The sequence below is a fragment of the Carya illinoinensis genome, chromosome 11 (genome assembly GCF_018687715.1).
Source record: "Carya illinoinensis cultivar Pawnee chromosome 11, C.illinoinensisPawnee_v1, whole genome shotgun sequence".
NCBI classification, from domain to species: domain Eukaryota; kingdom Viridiplantae; phylum Streptophyta; class Magnoliopsida; order Fagales; family Juglandaceae; genus Carya; species Carya illinoinensis.
The window spans coordinates 3,926,903-3,947,581 of record NC_056762.1 but is presented as its reverse complement, the minus strand read 5'-3'; the positions used below and the strand labels follow the sequence as shown (position 1 = coordinate 3,947,581).

The 20,679-nt window shown below is 36.3% G+C and overlaps 2 protein-coding genes across 4 annotated transcripts; both read right to left on the bottom strand.

The window, feature by feature from the left end:
• Positions 1-244: 244 nt before the first annotated feature.
• Positions 245-9,922, bottom strand: LOC122281225 (2-oxoglutarate and iron-dependent oxygenase JMJD4). 3 transcript variants are annotated; one of them, XM_043092572.1, is made up of 10 exons: positions 9,668-9,922; positions 8,039-8,375; positions 7,023-7,193; positions 5,190-5,352; positions 4,883-5,000; positions 3,869-3,938; positions 3,349-3,429; positions 2,387-2,443; positions 2,182-2,293; positions 245-1,060 (listed from the first exon to the last, which is right to left on the bottom strand). In XM_043092572.1, exons 2-10 carry the CDS (start codon positions 8,246-8,248, stop codon positions 576-578), a joined length of 1,467 nt encoding a protein of 488 aa, XP_042948506.1. In that variant the 5' UTR covers positions 8,249-8,375; positions 9,668-9,922; the 3' UTR covers positions 245-575. The 3 variants fall into 3 exon arrangements, with proteins under 3 accessions (XP_042948506.1, XP_042948507.1, XP_042948508.1); XM_043092573.1 differs by having other exon boundaries at positions 8,039-8,337; XM_043092574.1 differs by lacking the exon at positions 9,668-9,922 and adding an exon at positions 9,195-9,457.
• Positions 9,923-14,948: 5,026 nt separating this feature from the next.
• On the bottom strand, positions 14,949-19,942 carry LOC122281193 (leucine-rich repeat receptor-like serine/threonine-protein kinase RGI4). Its single transcript, XM_043092525.1, has 2 exons — positions 16,690-19,942; positions 14,949-15,660 (listed from the first exon to the last, which is right to left on the bottom strand). Exons 1-2 carry the CDS (start codon positions 19,562-19,564, stop codon positions 15,161-15,163), a joined length of 3,375 nt encoding a protein of 1,124 aa, XP_042948459.1. The 5' UTR covers positions 19,565-19,942; the 3' UTR covers positions 14,949-15,160.
• Between the last annotated feature and the right edge of the window lie 737 nt (positions 19,943-20,679).

Below are 20,679 nucleotides of genomic sequence, written 5' to 3'. Positions count from 1 at the left end.
ACTTTTGCTACCGAATGATTTGTCAGGACGATGTTATTGGTTGAAAAGTCTCTCTATAATAATTTATTTTTATTTTATTATCCCAAAGTCTTGGAAGATCCGAAGATCTCTGTGATAGATCTACCAACAGAATTGCAAAAACCTAAACTTGAAACAGCATTTCTCAACTAATATTGTTAGAATATTCATTAATGCAATACCAAAACATTTCCTATATTATTAAGAACAAAGATTATGCAGAAACTAACGGAAAGAAGTGTACAAGCTTTTATAGCCTCATTGCTATTTGAGAATAGAATCATAGTTTCACAGTTATATACAGTCATGAGATAAAAACAAAGGAATTCAGACAAAACAAACGAATAAATATATAGGCCCACGCCCAGAGCTCTGCAGTCAGTATTCTTGGTGTAAGAATGTCATCTTCATATTTCAATGCTTCATTAACCTCATAATCAACTTTTCCTGCAGTTCATGATCAGGATGAATGAGCACCACACTGAGAAGTGCACATTGATAAGGTTTTGAGAACTGTATGGGCACAGGGCCACCAAAAATCAAATCTCATTGAGCATCTAGGCACCATCCCTCTCAGAAAGCAAAACAATTTCATCACCATTAGTCCCACCAAGGTTTGCAATAGCTTTGTCAATAAATATAACCAGTTCTTCAGCTTTAAAGACCCCAGAACCATTAGTTCTTATACTATCCAAGTCCATCAAATCATCCACCAAATCTTTCTTTGTATCAATATTGCCACTCTTTAGCTTGTGCATCATCCCACATACTCTTTCCAACCCCGTGCACAGATTAAGAAAACTGGGATCATCTAGTGTTTCCCTTATATCCAAGAAGATACCACGATTTCCAGCCAGACCCCCCACAGATTCAATCTCCAAAACGATCTTCTGCACAGATCTAAGGTTCATAGCTAAATGCTGAGCTACTAGGGATGAACTATGAATGGAGTTTTCGCAGTTTCTTCGTAAACAGCAGAGTTCAACCACATTCGCCAAGCAGAAGTGTGTTAAGAAAAAATAGAAATCATTGAAGTTCATGCCTGTTAAAAAAGAAGTGATCAGTACAAAATACAAGATTGACATAATCCAAATAGTTTTTTCCATGGATTCCTCCAGATCCAACAATGCATGCATAATGGGCACAGTACTAGTTCTAAACTAAATGTGTACGCTCCATAGAATATCATAAGCACTCTTCTGTATATGCTGTCATTTCTTGTAATAATGATACTCAATGGCATGCTTGATGCAAGTATATCGCGGTTGAAAATTTAATGGCCTCTTCATCAATGAACCCAGTCTAATTGGTAGATAGGGCCGGGTTGAGTACGACCTACTCTGGTTCTTTCTTCAGTTTATTTAACTAGCATTTCAACTAGAATGGAGCTCAGTATTTCAGGTAGAATGGGCCCAAGTTGCTCCAACCCAGCCCATGTACAGCGTCCTCAGTTACTCAATGCAACCTCATATTGTCAACAGTCCTATTCGAGCCGGGTCTAGGAACACTCGCAAAGAATACCACCTTAAGAAACTTATTGGAAAACCAAGAGAAGTCTTAAATTACACCAACTAAAATAAATAAATAAATTAAAAAAAAAAAATCCTATAACCAGATTCAAGGAGCTTCCTGGACTGCCCTGTTTGTAAAATCAATATGGAGATTCAGATTCAAGCCCTTCAGTTTTTCTCCAGCAGTCAACACCAGATTGACCATGGAATAATATGTAAAGGCTTTTGGGTGGTTTGGCATGATTTGACTACATTTTCTTTCTCATGAATTTTCCACCAAAGGTATCTTGTTTTAACATGGTAAACTGTATAGGGTATGTTAAAACTCTATTCTCGACAATATTTTGATCATAACTTCCCAATCCTTTTGAAACCAGAAAAATTATAATAACTTAGTATCATGGTTTCTTATGTACCATAAAAAAAATTATAAAAGAAGCACCAATTGCAGCATTATTAGTGCAAGATCTTCCCGTATGTTACAACTTTAGTTCAAGGAAGTTTTGCTTTTCAGTACAAGTCATGCTTCCCTTCAAAACATTATCTGATGACGTTGACTACCATATTGTATGAGTAAAGTTAAAATACTGCAGCCAATGTTAATCCATCTATCTGTACCGAATTAAAAAAATATCCAGTATTCAAATGGCACCTGTGTTGGCCGCAAGATTGCGCTGGCAGAGACCTTCAAAATCATCACATATATCCCGGATGTCTTCTATATACTCCTTAGCCTCATCGTAGTCCCTCAAAAGTAAATCCCACTGAAAGGATGATTAATTTATCAACACAAACTTGAGTCCAATTAGAATAGGCCCTAATGTAGAGTTTATTACATGAATTTAGTATGTACATACCACCCAAGACAGGTTATAGGAGTTGAACCAGTTGTGGTTTATTGATATTGTATCTTCCTGGAAACATTATCAATGCACATTACAAGAGATAATGACATCAATTAATCTTTTCAATGCAATTCCTAGGAAAGAAGAGCGTCACATCAAAGATAGCTCTGAACACAAAACATGGGGAAGACGAGGAGAAAAATCCAAAAACTTTCATGAGCTCTAAACCAACTGTATGGCAAATCTCACATGCAAACAATCCTTCAATCTTACACTAAAGGATCCTAGTTAGATCATATATTCCAGTCAAACAATATGGGCAACACCTTTTAACAATCTAAAAGTACATGACTCCTCTCTGACTCAAGAACAACCCCAAACCCATACGATTCTTTATAAGTATAGCCCCATGTCTCTCTCTCTCTCTCTCTCTCTCTCTCTCTCTCTCTCTCTCTCTCTCTCTCTCTCTCTCTCTCTCTCTCTCTCTCATCACATCAATCAGTAAAGAAAAATGTCCCATTTCAAGAATTATAGCCCATAGGAGTGAATGCATTCAGTTTCCATGACCAGAACTAAGGGTAACTTCAGAACTTCATATCATACTTATGTCTTACCATAATTTCCAAAACCGGATCCAGATACAAGATGAAAAAAAATAAAAACATAACTTGCAGAAAATTGCAGCATCCATCAATTAAAAAATGAAGTTTCTTGAGAATCAGCATGAACTAGTGACTTAAATAATACAGCTTATTTAACTCCTAAATATGAAAGGAAGAAAGGTAACTTATTCTTTCATTGGGAGTGGGGAAACAAATACCATGAAATGGAAAATAGTTAACTTGGACAACCTTTTAAAACTAATTTCATGTTTGCGAAAGATTGAGATGATAAACTAGAAAAGCACAAAGAAAATTATCCAAAATTTTCGCGACCAAGAAAAGAAAAAAAAAAAAAAAAAAAGACTAAGATACCAGATTATGAACTTGATGGTACCATCCACTGGGTACAAAGATGATTTCATTTTGTTCTTGAGTGCACTCCAACCAGGTAGCCTGCACAATGAACATACAACCCATAACCACAAGCAAAAGACTAAGGGCTCATTTGGAAACTTAGAATATAATATCTCTGAATAGTAATGAAATGGTTGTGAATAGTAGTGAAATGGTTTGGGATAAGATGTTTTATTGGATTTTGGGAAATGAGAGAAAAAAGTTGAATAAAAATATTATAAAAAAAAAACTGTTATAATATTATTTTTGTTTTGAAATTTAACAAAAAGTTCTATTGCTTTTTGTGTTTTGTTGGGAAGTTTGGAAAAGTTGTAATGATTAGGTAATGATTAGATGAAACAGTTAGATATTTGAAATTGAAAAGTGTTTGGTGTTTGAGTGATAGTTGAAAAGGAAATATTTCAGAATATCTAAGAATACCTCGTTACCCAAACTAGCCCTAAGAGAACTTAATAGAAGAACTATGCTGGCAAGTTACCTCCTTAAAACTAGGAAATTCTTTTTCACTGACATCATCAAAGATGTTATAAACAGACCCTTTCATGTTCCTGAATAGAAGTTGAAAAAGTATTTAAAGTTAACAAGGCCAAAGACGTGCATTTGTAGAAACTGTTTGTCACAAACAAGTAAATACTGCTTTTGTTATCACTGTATAAGAATAATATTTTTTTTTGATAAGTTATAACTACAAATGATAAATGGCACATCAACTATCGTATTGAGGTTGACATAACATTAGCAAGAATATTAGATGGCTCCGAGGTCATATGACCTGGTTCTTTCCTCTTCCCAAATCATTTTACACAATTCATCGTAAGTGTGATTTGTCAACAGGAGCAGTCCACAGTATAACTCAATACATTCTTCAAAAAAACGATAAAAAGAAAACATAAAATTTTGAAAAGGCTTACTCAATATCCCATCATAAACTGTTGGGTAGGACTCATATATGATTCCAAGTTTTGACATACAGAAGTTTTTATCTTATTAGGTGAAATACAGAAGGTTATCAACCTTATGTATCACAAAAGAGAAACAAGTATGCTCAGATCAATTATGGACACTAAATAAAATAGAATGTATGCTTGGAATAGCCACCCATAAAAGGAAATCCAAAGATTCTGCAACATGAATGAAGAAAACTTCAGTAGTTCTATCACTCTGTATTGTGTTTTCGGTGCTTTAATTATCAACCAGACTAGATGCAAGGTCCAAAAATCAGACAGTTGCCCAAAGAAAATGTTGTAAAGGCACATTAATGTAAAAGAATAGACGAAGCTAACAATGAGGTTATCAATTGAGGCTGATACCACAAGAAAGTGCATAAGCATCTAAGCTTGCTATCACAGTTAATTACTACATTAAAATGGATAACTTCCAACGTCTGTATGATTGAAAATCCAAATAGGGGAGATAATATCTACAGTTGCCTCCTTTCATCTTGAGTATATCTGATTTGATCTACATAAAGCACTAGAAATTGTATTCACACCTGTCAAACACACGATTGCACTGAGAAGGAGAGAGAAAAAGCCATTGTTTCCTCCCACACACATTTGCTGACCAACTATATGACCTGAAAACATCAGCATGAAGAGGAGTCCAAGACCCTGCATGAAAAATTAAAAATAACGTAACTGCTCATGGGATATACATTTAACCAATTGAGAGGACACAAAAATCTCTTTGTTGAAAGGAACCTAAAGCTTCCTTCACTCCCCCTTAAAAATAGTAAAATATAAATTACATAATATAGGTGTCTAACAAGGATGAGAAATTTGTTTCATCAGTGCTCGAACCTTTTGCTCCCATGTAAACAAAACGATAGTCAGAGCAACTTATTTCATTATTCGCTTGATAAGTGTCAGGATCCTTATGCATACGATAATTGTCGAGATACAGGTTGAGCCAATCATCACAGAAAAACAATGGAGTTGTGTAGGCTAAATATTCTGGGTACTCCTGAGCATCAAATTAAAGAGGATAAAGGTAACAAATCAGACTACTGAGCTAATAATAATGAAATATAATTCCTTAGATGCAAAAAACTACCACAGTCAAATTGGCATTGCCCTGCCAAACCACATTGGTGAAATTAAAAATGACTACTAAGGAACAAAAGCAAGCCTCAAGGATTTGATTAATATGAATTTAATGCTAGCTTATGACTGGGCCACTTGGCAACCAAGTCATGTAGTGATTAAACACTGATGCAACTAATTTACCATGTGAATTGAAGTTTTATCAAACAAAATTGTAATGGTCTGATATCTCACTACTTCTTTTAAGATAAGTCACCGATATCTTATTACTTGTAGGGAGAAAATCTTCTACGTGAATAATAAAGTAAGCAGAAGAATTGACTGAAATAAATTTTTATCACACAATCACAAAATGCCAATCCTTTAAATATAGCACAGAATGGTCCTAGCTGAAATTTGTTACATGCCAAAGTAACAAGTTCGATTCAGTATAATTTGATTTATCAACGAAGAAAATAAAATGAGTTATTTTATTAATATATGATACCAAAAAGGTTAGGAGTATTAAATCTTTTCTTTTTTTTGATAAGTAAGATAAGAAATTTATTAATATGAATGAAATAGGTGAAGCCCATGTACGCAGGGAGTATACAAAAGAAACCCCTAGATGCATTCTAGGAACCTGAAAACAAAAACAGAAAATCAGGAACACTAATTCCATTAAGCATCGATAAATACACAATGTATAGAAACTAAGTTACAAGAAAAAGATAAAACATTTCCTTAATTCTCCCTGAGAAGCAAGTTGAAGAATACTTTGAACCTTTTACATAATCCTATTGTTTAAAGTCTATATTTCACAGATGACTGTTATCAGAGAAAAATATGGTTCAGAGCATTAATCTCCAGCAAATTTGCTGGAGATTAATACATAGGGGGGCGTAGCCATATAATGCTAGTAACTTCTATTATCAGCTAAAAGACAAAGTAATTTATGAAACCTAGTTCATAAACCCTATCTAAAAGAGGTATATAAAGTTTTTCCTTGTTATTACATGTATTCGATACTTTAATACATTTTCTAGGAATGAAAATTTTTGTGAGCTTCTAGGAATACAAATGATGACACACTTTCTTTATAATAGTGAAAAGATAAGCAGTATGTCACAAGGTTTTAAAAAGACCAAATAATAAAAGAAAACTAAAGCATAAAGTCTATGCAAAGGAGGTTTAGAAAGTTTTCCATATTATTTGTACTAATACTTTAATCCTTGCCAAGGGCCTCTGCACCCCCAAGATTAGTCGGGACTTTGTTCTTGAACACCACATGCCGATTAAAAAACAAAATGCTATTACTTTAATACCTTTTCCAGGCATACAAATGATCGAATGCTTTCTCTATAATAGTGAAAAAAGAAAGAAGCGTGTCACAAGCTAGAATTATATAGCTGTCTCTAGAAAATTAATTCAGGGCCACTTGGCAACCAAGTCATGTATTTGATTAAATACTAATGCAGCTAATTTACCATGTGAATTGAAGTTTTATGAAACCAAGTCACAATGGACTAATATCTTACGACTTGTAAAAAGAAATCTTCCACATAATTGTAAAGTAGGAGTAAATTTGAATTAAACAAATTTCTATCCCACCTTAACAAAATGCCAATCCTTTAAATACAGCACATGATGACCATGACTGAGATTTGTTGAAGCACCACTCTGCTCTTCCATAGAATTCTCCAGCCAGTGGTCAACAAACTCGGAAACAGACATCTCCACTCTCTTCTGATCTGTGAATTCTTTTGTACCACAGTCTGCAACCTTTAAGTGCCAAACAAGTTTAATTTAGAATGATTTAATTCATCAAAGAAGAAACTTAATATGTGGTAGATATTCTATTTATATGTGATATCAAACAAGTTAGTAGTGTAATATTTAATCACTGAATTAATTGTCAATGAATGGGCAAATTTTTAGACAGATTGCATTTCAGACTTGAAGATCCAATTTCATAAACTTCCTATACAATTTAAAGAGAGCTAATTATTGGACAAAGTTAAATTCTTTCCTTAATTCTTCCTAAGAACCAAATCAGAGAATACTTTCCTCCATCTTATCCATAATCTTATTGCTCAAATTGTATATATTTTCACATATGGCTGTAATCAAAATAACATATGTTTAGCATCGTCTCTTACTAATGATGTCCCAGTACACAGACAAGCATCTCTTACGCTTCCTCAATTGAAGGTTTCTTATGGATTATGGTCATGCCAGAAGTTCAAATGTATTCATGTCGCATTACTTGTATTAGGAGGACCGAAAAAAAAAAAAAAAAAAAAAAAAAAATCAAACCCATTTTCCAACTTGACAGTATGTATGGCATGAACAAAAGAAATAGAAGTGGAAGATTGAACTCCAAACTGACCCTTAAGGCAAATCAAAAGTGACAAATAAATCCATCATGCTGCTGAGTCCTTTCCCGTTTTGTGGATAGGTCAATAAAATTTAATTGAATGAAATCATTAGACGGAGCCCAATTACACAGGAACCATACACTTGCAGTGGCATCACATTAAAAACCAATGAGTACCCCCCCCCCCCCCCGGGCGGGCCCGGGGAATAAAAACTTATACAAGTAATCAGCTATGAACAATAGGTAGTACCTGAACCCTGGAATTTCCAAAATGAGTTGAGAAGAATTGGAGATTGGGCTTTCCGTTATCAAAGACCCAATCTTTACAAGCTTTCCAATCATCCATAAGACCTATCATCACCACTGGCTGGTTCTTTTCCATGTATTTCAGCACAAACTCACTATAACTCAGTTCTTTCGCATTCACCTTCTCTATCTGACCCCCAATTCTGATACCCATTTTTCTGGCTAGGCTAGAAGCTATTTACAAATTGATTTGCGAATTTCTGATGGTTTTATGGCAAAAGAGCTTCAAGAAAACCTTTGAGCCTGTGTTGCCCCATTTTGTATTGTTCAGTGCAAATTAGCTAACCCAAGAACAAGATCATGAAAATAAGAATATAAGATAGACCAAATCAAAATAAACAGACTTAATGGTAAACTTCAAAATGCTCCTCCAATAAATATCATCATATACCCAAAAATTAAAATCCAGCAAGTCTATACGAACATTAGCATCACTAATTGCTCCCCTATCTTTTAGAATTTGGATGAAATCACTCAAATTGGAGCTAAAACACTCCGAAGTGGTGTAGGTCAAATTCTGATAATAAACAATAATGAATACTGCTTGGATGGTCAATACAAACAAGCTGGATATTTTCTTGACGAATTACATCATTCCTGGTTTGGAACAAATGTTTCCTGATAGCCTATTTATCATCGAGGAAGCTTCCCTCAAAGATAAATGTGTCATTATTTTTTCTAGACTCTAGTGAGATCTGTCTATCACAACTACTTTACTGACTTTTAAGTCCTTTTTTATCATTACCATCTTCTTTGTTTGAGGGAAACAAAACCTTTTTTTTCTTTACTTATAAAATAAAATTGTTTCTCTCAGAAAAAGAAGACTTTGTTCTCGCGCACATTATACACTCTTGTTAAAGCAGCCTCATCACGGCAAAAAGAGAAATTAGCGAGGGAGAGAGTTGAACAAAACTCGAAACAAATTTCACCGCTCTGTTTCTGAAAACAATTGTTTTTTTTTTTTTTTGATAGATTGTTTCTGAAAACAATTTAACAAAGCTCGAGAACAGAAACAGAAAACACTAATGCAGGTGAAACTTAAAAAAGAAATGCTAACAAGTTCAAGTTTAAAAATTTGCAGTGAGTAGGTCCGGCAAAACCTTTGTGTAGGTTCTTCAATTTCTTGAGAATGAGGAATATGACGACCTATATACAAAGAATTTTCATTCCAAGCTTCTTACTAAATCAGGTGGCAACTAGATCATTGCGTCCTATCGATGTTCACTATTATGAAACAGGCTATTTACAAGGTCACAAGCGTCTAGCTCTAGAAGGGAAATCTTCGTATTGGCAGTAAAGGGTGTCGCATTCGAACTCAGCAGGGACAACTGACAAGAGTTGAGTTCGAAAGCTCATTTATTTTTCTTGATTACCCTTTTTTGTCTTCCAACATTATAACAAGTTCGGCAGTTTCTGAAAACAATACTTGAAAAAAAAAACAATTAGAAAATTAACAAAAACAGAGAACACGGAATTGGTGTGTTCAAAGTCAGAAAACTGGAAAACAAGAGAACATACTGAAAACATTAAAAAAAAAACGAATGATAATTATCAAATGTACAGTAACAGGTACCTTCCGCGACGCATGCTGTTTAATCTATTTGGGTTTATTTTTTCTTGCTTCAATTAAACCTGACAGCGGCCCGGTCGGATGTCGGATAGGAACAAGACCTGGTCGGCGAAGAAGCAGATCCAAAAGCCATAGCCTATCCGTTTGCTTACTCTGCCAAGTGCCGAGGTATCCTATACTCTGTGAGGGAGAGAGGAGAGCGCGATGTTGCGGGCCGCATGGCGGTGGGCGTTCTTTTTCCTTAAAAATTTTGTAATTTTTATATCTAAAAGGGAAGAAATGGGAACTTATTATAATTTTCCTTTTATTATTTTTCGTCTTATAATAACTAAGCTTTTTAATAATTTAGTTTTAAATGAAGTCTATTTTTGTAAATATTTTGATGAATTGATTTTATTTTATTTTTTCTGTTTTATCAGTAAATAGTTCTAAGTAATAATTGAAATTTTGGTTTGGTTATACAAAATCAAATGATATCATCTCATTTTATTTCATATAATCATTATAATTTTTTCAAACTCACAGAGAAAATATAACAAACAATACAATTTTTTTTAAATTTCAAAATAAAAATAATATTAAAAAATAATAGTATAATAATATTTTATTCAACTTTCAACAAAATATCTCATCTCATTCTGTCTGAACTGCGTAACGAAACGAAACTGATTTTCTTGACAACCATTAATATACCTAATAGAAAAGTTATATTTATAAACCGATGTGTAAAGCACATCCTTCATATGATTGTTATGGCAAAACTTGATTTTGTAAGAAATTTTAAGATTTAAATCTGTTATAAATCAATTCTTGCCATGTCAACAACATAGAATGCCTGCTTTACATACCAATTTACAAGTAGAATAACTCTACTTAATAAAATCTTGAATACGTGATATTTCTTTTTTAGAGTTATAAGGAAAACACAGCTACAGTGCATTGGATAAGTTAGAATAATTTGGAGGTCTGAGGTTTCGCGACGTAGAAGCTTTTAACAAAGCTCTATTTGCAAAGCAATGATAGAGACTTCTACATAAACCTGATTCCTTGTTTGCTCTTATACTTAAAGCCAAATATTTTTCAAATGGTAATGTGTTAAGAGTCTAATCTGGATAGTAAACCTTCTTTTACTTGGAAAAGTATGTGGAGTGCTAGAGATATTTTACAGAATGTCTCATATGGAGAGTTGTAAATGGATAGAAAATAAGGATATCGAGAGATAGGTGGACCTCTAAACTATTTTCTTATAATGCTTCATCCCAACATACAACTTTTGCAAGGGATGCAAAAGTTGTAGCATTGCTCAATCAAGCAACGGGGTGGTAGCATAGTAGTTTGATTAAGGACTTGTTTCTAGAGGAAGAGGTATAGGAGATCATTCGAATGCCTGTGAGTCTATTAGGTGGAGATGATAAGCTGTTGTGGAGGGGGCACTAAGAATGGTTATTTTTCTGTTCTAAGTGCATACCAACTTTAAGTGGATATTCAGCATCGAGATAGAGGAAGTTCTTCTTCTACTAACAGAAGTAGTCCATATTGGCAAACTATTTGGGACTTGAATGTTCCAAATGCAGTCAAACACTTTATTTGGAAGGCTTTTCCATCTACTTGAGTCAATTTATTTAGCCAATAAGGCTTTATATTAGAAGGTACATATTGCAAACTTTCATTTGTCCAATCTACAACTTAGCCGAGAAACAACTATACATATCTTATGGAAATGTTCATCTTCTTCAGATGTTTGGAGTGTTGGTTCTAGAGTCTTACATAAATTTTCAAGTGTTGGAATTAGTTTTCTTGCAGTTTTTTCACTAATGTCAAGAACACTAAACAAGTTGGATCTGGAACTCATGTCACGTATTACAAGATTTATTTGGCTCTGCAGGAATAAATTAGTTTATGAAGGCAAGTTCCAAAATCCTAATGCATCATTCATAGCAGTTATATTGTCATTGAAGGAATTTCATGATTCTAAAGGTGTTGAGAATAGCAGCTCCAAAGGATTTTTCTATCAAAACTAATTAGGATATGGCTTTAGATATGCCTCAAGCATGTCACCGAGGTTTTTCTGTCCTTTACCTACAATAGCATAAGCTTGGGGAGCATATACAGTCGTATACTTTGGAACTGGGCTTCTGTGAAATCTTTGGAAGGTAATGCTGAAAAAAAAAAAAAGTGTACGAGAAATACTTGATTGAAATAAAGGAACTCATCAAAACTTGAGATTGTTGGGACTAAAGCCTCGGGTCGTGACGATTGGGTCATATATTGATACAGATAAGCCCAGTCCAATAAGAGACCAGCCGGTGTGATCTAAAAATGCCACACAACACCACGAAAACATGGCAATGTAACGAAGCGACAAGCTCAAAGGTTTTTCAAGCTAAACCGTCAGAAAGTCGTAATATTGCTTTATACAGCAGGTACTGTGGTAAGATGGCCAAACATCATGAGATTTTGGTTATTAGTATTACTTCCTGGTTTTGGTTCCGTGAATGTGATTATTATTTTGCGAGTTTATTTTAAAAAAAAAAAATTATAATTAAAACAGTTTTTTTATTTTTACTGTAATAAAATATTTCAGTATTAATATTATTTCTGGATAATTTATATATAAATAAATTAATTATATATGTATAAATTATATTTTAAAATAATATTAATATAAATTTTAAAAAGTTAAAACATATATTTATAAAACTCAATAATACTTCTAAAGTTTCAATCATTTTCGTTACAGAAAAGAGAGTAAGGATTTATTTTTAGTATTCGAGAAAATGGGATTGAAAAAAATTAAGAAAAAAATTTTTAAATATGAGAATTAGAATAAAAATTATGAAAAAATTAAACTTTTTATATCAATTATAAAAATATATTAATTTCGACTAGTATGCTAAAAACTTATTGATATTAACCGAAATGTACCGATGCAGTTGGTATTTAACTTGATACAAAATACATACATCTTTCATCTCGGTTACTCTTTGGGCACGGTATTCAAAACCTCGATTGAAACACTAAAATGGGCACAGAAATTGATCCCATAACTTGATTGGACTCAAGTTAGAATGGTTGTGGACCAGATCAATATGCAGCTTAAAATGCATTACCAATTTCAGCCCAACCTAAGAGTGGCAATATGTTATACGACATGTTAATCCAATACGAACACGACATGATAATAGTAGGTTAGGGTTTTATCTTAATGGGTTTGGGTCAAAACAGGTTGACCTGTTAAGACACGATTGCTTAACGGATTGATGACGGGTCAACTCGTTTTAACCTGTTATAACCCGTTATGACACGTTAAGAAAGTTAAAATTACAATTATGTCCTTATACCTAAAAGTAAAATTATTAGAATTTCAATTTCAATATTTTTATTATTTAGATTGTAATTTTCTACTTTTAATTAGCTTTATAATTTTTATAAATATTGTTATTTTAAAATTTATATAAAATTATGCTAAATTTAATTAGGTTAAACGGGTTAATTTCGAGTCTATTCAACTCATTTACATAAAAAGTTTAAAACGAATTGTATTGTATCATATTAACCAATTTCTTAATATTCACTAATTGATTAAAACGGGTTGACACGACCCGTTATATTAACGGGTCCTGTTAGGATTTGAGATTTTGACACGATAAACTTAACGAGTCAGATTAGTGTTGAGTTATATAGTATAATATACATATTTTGACACGATACGAACACGACCCATTAATACGATTTAACACCCTAACCAAACCTAATGCTTAACACAACCAAAAAGATGGCCTAAAATTAACTACTCTGGTCCTCCGCTAAAGCTTGTGCCGAAAGGGAACCAATTGGCAATTGGCATGGCTGGCAGTCACCATCTTCATGCATATATATTCAATTCAGAAACGAGACATCCCATGCAAGCATGCATGCATGCGGCAGACCCTACACAACCCAAAACGAAAAGTATGGGAGGCACTTTACAAGAATAAAATAAAAATGATTTCAGAGAAATTTTAAAATTATAATAATAAGATTTATCGTCTATATTTTAAATATATTTAATAATTTTTATTTACCCTTATTGTAATTATTGTTATAATCAAAATCTTTCCCGGTAATTGATTCTAATATTTTAATGTTGGGACCATCAAGTAATTGCATGACTCTTCTGAATTTGTGGCTAACATGCATGTGCGAGTCATCACATTAATACTGCTGCTTATAATAATAATAATAATAGCAAGACAGACACCCCGCCAGCATTGCCATGACACAAGCTGGCTTATTTATTGCCCAAGAGATCGATGAGCCCTTTCTGGGTATGTTGCTAAATAGAGTTAAAAAAATAAATTTTGAAACAAATAGGTTGGTTCTTCCGGCAGCAGCAACCTGAACTACATTCTTAAAAGGGATGCTGCAATCATGAGGTTGGAGTTCTATGAGGGGTGGGAAAACGAACTACTTTTTTATGTTTTCTATCAATAATCTTCACAAAAACACATTGAAAAGGGGAAAAAAAAATCACATATCTGCTACTGAGACAAGGGTGATAGCGTACTGATCATGTGGAGGGAGAATGGAGCTGCTAGCATGAGACCCACCTGACCCACCCATGCCAAACAAGCATGGAGGGGGGAGTTGTATACATGGTGGGGGCCGGCGAGTTGCATGCATATCTGGATCACAAGCTGGTTGTCCATAAAAACGAGGAAAAAATAAAAGCCTGACAATGAAAGAAAAATCTGCAAAAATGCAGGAGGAAACCAAAAGCAAAGACAGAGCTTGTAGTTCATGCATTTGCACAGCAATCGAATGATTCGAATTAGCTAGCTAGCTAGCATCGATCTCTTCTCTCGTAGATACGATATCGAATGTTGTATATATGGTTCTCTTTCACGAGGGTGACAGAGGCCGGGGGGACCTAAACACTGTACATATTGTATACAGTTGCGTGAAATCAAGGAACGTTCTTTCTTATCCTTAAGTCAACAGCTAGCCTATCGAGACAGACAGAGATAAGGGGCGGGGTTTCACACGCCCAATCATTGCCCACATTTCTTCACAGCCACACATCTCTAACGAGTAAGAGATCAGGCGAGGATAGAAGTCAGTATTTATTTATGAATATATTTCTTTTAGTTTTTTGGTTCTTGCAATTACAACTACACGTTCACGGTTCACATGACACAAATCAGCATATCCCTCCTGCACCGGCCTTTTGGTGACAGCATGGAAAACGACCTTTCAATTCAATGTTTCAGCAACTTTAATGTCAGGATGGTAAAAACAACATTAATTAATTTTACTAAGTACGACAATTCCCAAGTTGCTATACTCATTTTGCTGATCATCCTGTTTCCAAATATTATGCAAAACCAACACTTGGTAGCTAGCTGATCTTTACAATTAATTCCCACATGCATTACAACCAACGTCCTACTCCTACAAATTAATCAATATATGGAATATTGGAATAAAATTTCTCTTACTACATGGCTATTATATATGTCACTGATTTCTCGATAAATAGCCAGCTGAGGAAGATGATGAGTAGGCAAGTGAACAATGAGAGGACCCTCGGAGGAGCGACAATTGAGCCGGTGTGACTGAGGATGAAAGCGATGGTGTTTCAGTCTTTGTCAAGGAGTTGCTATTTGGCTTGATGGCCTCGGCTCCCACGGTGGGTTCGTGTTGAATCTCTCTTAATAATGCTGCCACATCTTTCATTGTGGGGCGATCTTCAGCACGATTGCTTGTGCAAAGCAAGGATATTCCTAACGTTTGCAGCATCTCTTGTATTTGTGTGTCTGGATGGCCTTGAAGCTTGGGATCTAGGATCTCAATTGGGTCCTTCTTGCTCTTTAGATGACCTCTAACCCATTGAATAACATGCTCTCCTTCAGCAAATGATGGATCTACTGGTTTTTTCCCAGTTATAATCTCTAAGAGAACCACTCCAAAACTATAGACATCACTCTTTTCAGTGATTTTCAGCATGCAACCATATTCTGTAATATGAGTCCAAAAAATATAATTGAAGTCAAATAATTAGAACAGGTGCAAGTTTCATTGAAATATATAAATAAAGGCAACAAAGCATGCAGTAAAATGTGACGTTTTGGACAAATGCTGAGCAAGGTAAACGTCACGTCATTTGCAATGCCAAATTAGAGCAGAGAGATCATCTTCAGAACAATTATGCATGTGCAAATACGTCCAAATGGATGAGACATAGCCCATCAACAGAACAAAGTTACAAACAACTTAAAAGCAACAATCAACAACCATAATGGAAGTATCTCAAAAAGTTGTACTGTTCTTTTTGTCAAGAATAAAGATTTTTTTTTCGATCGAATTAAATGATTTAATTTAAAAAATAAAATAAAATCTTACAATATTTAATGCTATTCACTTAAAAATTTTGATTAATATAAATTTTAGATTAGGACAAGTTTGATTATACAAAATCTAATTATCTCATTTTATTTTATATAATCATTATAATTTTTTTAAATTCTCATATAAAATATTATAAATATTTTATTTTTTTAAATCTTAAAATAAAATTAATATTAAAAAATTATATTATAATAATATTTTATTCAATTTTTAACAAAATATTTAATTTTATTTCGTCTGAATTGCGTATCTATACGAGGCCATAAGTGTTTAATACTGTATTCATGATCTTCTCTATATTAAACCATAAAGTTCGACTAAATCATTAAAAAGATGTCAATTCTTACGCCAACAATTGCATCCATGCACACATTAAAGCTCAAAGCCGTATTAAAAATCAAGCTTTTAGCAATAAACTAAAGATAAACACGTAAGCCTGCCTTTGGATGTTTCTAAGATGTCACAAAATTATGGGAAATTTGTCTCATCCCCTGTTCTTCCACTAATCCGATTTAGGAGATGCAAAAACTACTTTTCATAGAGCCCAAAAAAGGGTTTTTATTTGTACGGAAGTTTAATTAAGTCAAAATTTAGCTAATCCGATACAGAGGATCATGATTAATGACAGCGAAACTCACCAGGAGCCATGTAGCCGTAGGAGCCGGCAAATTGCGGGTTAGCTGAGAAGGAATTGGCGTCGTCTTCCACCAATCTTGCCAGTCCGAAATCTGCTAAACAAGCCTCGTACCGAGCCCCCAGCAAAATGTTGTGCGCCTTCACGTCCCGGTGTAAGATTGCCGGCACGCAATCGTGGTGCAAGTAAGCCAGCCCTTCTGCAACCCCCAATGCTATCTTGAGCCGAGTCTCCCATTCCACCACCATTAATCCTGCTGCTGCGCTCTCCTCGTGTAACAGTGCACCTAAGTTACCGTTGGGTAGATAGTCGTAGAAAAGCAACTTGGTTTTGCTGTTGGCACCCCATCCCAATAATCGGACTATGTTTCGGTGTCGGATTCTAGCCAAAGTGGCAATCTCCGACGAAAATGCCGACGCCGAGAACTTTTCGGATATTCGGAACCTTTTGACGGCGATGGTTAAACCTGATAGGATAGTTACCTTGTAAACGACACCGGATCGTCCGCGGCCGATTATGTTGCCAGGTGTCAGGGATTTGGCCACGTCAACAATCGACAGCTCTAGTTTCTGGTACAGTGTCACCTCCCATGGCAGGCCCATCTCCACGTCGCCGTCGCCTTCGAGGTCACACTCGTGGGCCCCACCAAATCCTGGGTCCCCGCGTCTCTTCGCTGCTCCCACGAGGATGATGTAAAGCGCTGCCAGGAGCAGCACGCATGCGGCACACAGTAGCACGATCATTGCCAAACGCGCCGCCTCCGCGCGTCTTCGGGTGGAATCGCGGCTCTTGTCGGCGGTGGCGCACTGGTTGGCTGAGAAGCACAGCTTGGGATTTCCGGAGAGGACGCTCAACGGTAGCTTCGCGAAGAAAGAAGTGTCCGGCACGTCTCCTGAGAAGTTGTTGTCCGATATGTTGAGGACCACCAGATTCTGAAGAACCGCGAGATAGCGGAGGTCACCAGACAGCTGGTTGTGAGAGAGATCTAAGATCCCCAGCTTGTCCAAGTTTGCGAACTCCGCTGGAATCTCACCGGAGAGTTGGTTCCAGCTCAAATTCATGGCAATCTCTAGCGACGGGATTTTGCCCAAACTAGCCGGGATATTCCCTGACAGTTCGTTTCCACTCAGGTCCAGTAACTGTAACTTCACAAGCGAACCAAGTTGAGTCGGGATCGTTCCGGAGAGCCGGTTCTGCCCGAGAACGAGTTTGGTGAGCGAACTGAGCGATCCAAGACTCGGGCTCAGCGTTCCTTCAATCGAGTTGTCTGAGAAATCAATGAACTGCAACGACAAAAGCTGGCTCAAGCTATTCGGAAGATTCCCGGCAATCGAATTGGAATGCAGGTCAAGATACGTAAGATTCTGACAGCTGGAGATCTCCTGCGGTATGTTTCCAGAGAGCCGATTCGACCCGAGATCCAAAAAATTGAGATTTATCAAGTTCCCAATCTGCGGCGGGACAGCCCCAGTCAGCTTGTTCTTGTTCGCTCGGAACCGAATCAGAGATGAGCAGTCGCCGATCTCGGTAGGAATTTCTCCTGATAAATTATTCGAGAGAAGCAAAAGCTTGATCAGGTTCTTGAGCTTGAAGATCCCTTTCGGAATGTTCGCCGTCAAGCTGTTTTGAGACAAATCCACGGCCTGGAGATTCTGACAGTTGGAAATCGAAGACGGTATAACTCCCTCCAGCTTGTTTTTCCACAAGAAAAGCATCGTCAGATTCCGAAGGTTTCCGAATTCGGACGGAATCGTACCAGTTATCTGATTGTTGTCGAGCTCGATATGGGTGAGTTCCGTACAGTTTCCGAGCTCAGCTGGGATTTCTCCCGATATTTGGTTCTCGCTTAGTTGGAGTTCCTGCAACGATGATAAATTTCCGAAAGTCTTCGGAATGCTTCCAGTCAACGAATTCATCGAGATATCGATAACCGACAACTGTCTGCAATTACCCAGCTCCGATGGAATAGTGCCAACCAAGCTGTTCTGCCAAAGGAGAAGGTTTTGGAGATTTACTAGGCTTCCGAGCTTGTTCGGGATTGAGCCGGTGAGGGAATTCTCGTATAAGTAGATGTTCTGGAGAGAGGTGCAGTCACCGAGTTCAGGGGGAATTTGGCCGGAGAGAAGGGCAGTGTAGATTGCGATGGTCTCGAGCTTCTTGAGGAGGCCGAGACTTGATGGGAGGAACCCCGATATACTTGTTTCGGCCAGGCCCAACATTACCAAATCAGTGCAGTTCCCGATTTCTTGGGGTAGAGGGCCTTGAAGGTTCTTATTCCCGCCAGCTCTGATTACTTGAAGCTGCTTCAGGTTGCCTATGGTACTGGGAATTCCACCACCGAGCTGGTTGTCATAGAGAATTAGTTGTACCAAGCTCCTGAGGCTGCCGATTCGGGCCGGAATCGATCCCTCAAGCCGGTTGGAATTGAGGTGGATTTCTTGGAGCTTAACCAAGTTACAAATCTCACTTGGGATTTCACCTGTCAAGGCATTGTCACTCAAGTCCAAGTAGCTCAGTCCCTCAAGGATGCCAATCTCTTTCGGGATCGAACCGGTGAGGTTTGTTCCGGTGAGAACAATCTTGTTCAAGGACAACAAGGAACTGAAGTTTGAAGGAAGTTCCCCCAACAAATCCAAGTACCTCAACTCCAATCCCACAAGCTCCTTGTTGAAGTTGCAAGTGATGCCAAACCACCCACATGGAGTTGCATCATTTGGGTCCCAATTACTCAAGGCCTCAGGTGATCCACTCAGGCTGTGCTTCCATGAAAGAAGAGCTTGGCCTTGTTGGTTAACAGCCAAAGCTACAAAAGGGTAGTAGGGAAGTGAAAGGGAAAGGATTGTAAGAAAGGAGAAAAGGGTCCATGGAATTACAGGCATTAGAGCTAAAGAGCTATTGGTACAAACTCCAATGCAGGAGGAATACAAGGAGGAGAGATTTGAGCCTAGGGAGGAGGAACAATGGGTGTGAGAAACCAAATCATGTCTTGTGGGCTATGAGTTTTTTAAGGCGTACTAATATAATGTGCAAAGGAAAAATTGAAAGACCCAGAATCTCCGGATCCAAGAACAGCTAGGCCATGACGTTTGTGCAGAGAGAAAATGGAATTTTAGATGGCTGTTTTTTAGCATTTGTTAATGGTGGAAGAGAGAGAGGTGGGGGGGAGGTGGATAACTGTTTTTTAATTTCAAAATGCAGACGGGGAGAGATGGGCAGGGCGAGGGAGTCACTGTCATGTCTAGCTTTCTATTGTGAAACTTTATCCTTTTTATATGGCCTTGTACAAAAAAAATTATCTTTAACACATGGTTGATTTTTTTTCCTTAACACAAAAAGAACTGAACAAAAAAATTAAATAAATATCAGTAAGTGAACAGTTCTTGTCACTTGCAGCAGCATGTTTTGGCCAACTAGCATTGAGGGGTCTGACTCAGCAGCCTTGTGTAGAGTTGTAGTTTTGGATTGGGACCCATTTTACAAATTTAATCCTGGATCTAACAATTTAGATTTTCCACCTGAAAGGAAATTATAGTTTTTATATATGATAATGATATCTAAACTCGTATGATTGGGTGTGGATTCATTTTCCATTTGGATTCTTCAAGTTAAATTCATCTAAAGCTATCACGTGATGTCGGAGGTTCTGAAATCATATTGGAGTTTAAAGTTTATGTGCTGTTATATTTCCCTTTTAAAGGTTCAAGCTTGCAGAAAGATTGTTGTAAAAAACAGCAAGCTGCAGCAGTTGGCAGCTCTCATCTCATGCAGGACCCCTTTTTTTGGTTTAATTTGGAGTTGTCGGAATGTCTTAAGAGTTTACAACTAGCTGCTAACGTGATAGTGCCACTTCATTAAAAATGCTAATCATTTAGAGTTTTTTAAAGTTTTCTTAAATACAGTTACTTTTGTACACTTTGCTGATATGATAGGTTAAAACAATTATTTTATATTTATAAAAAGTGACATAATCGATCACATTAGTGAAATGCACAAT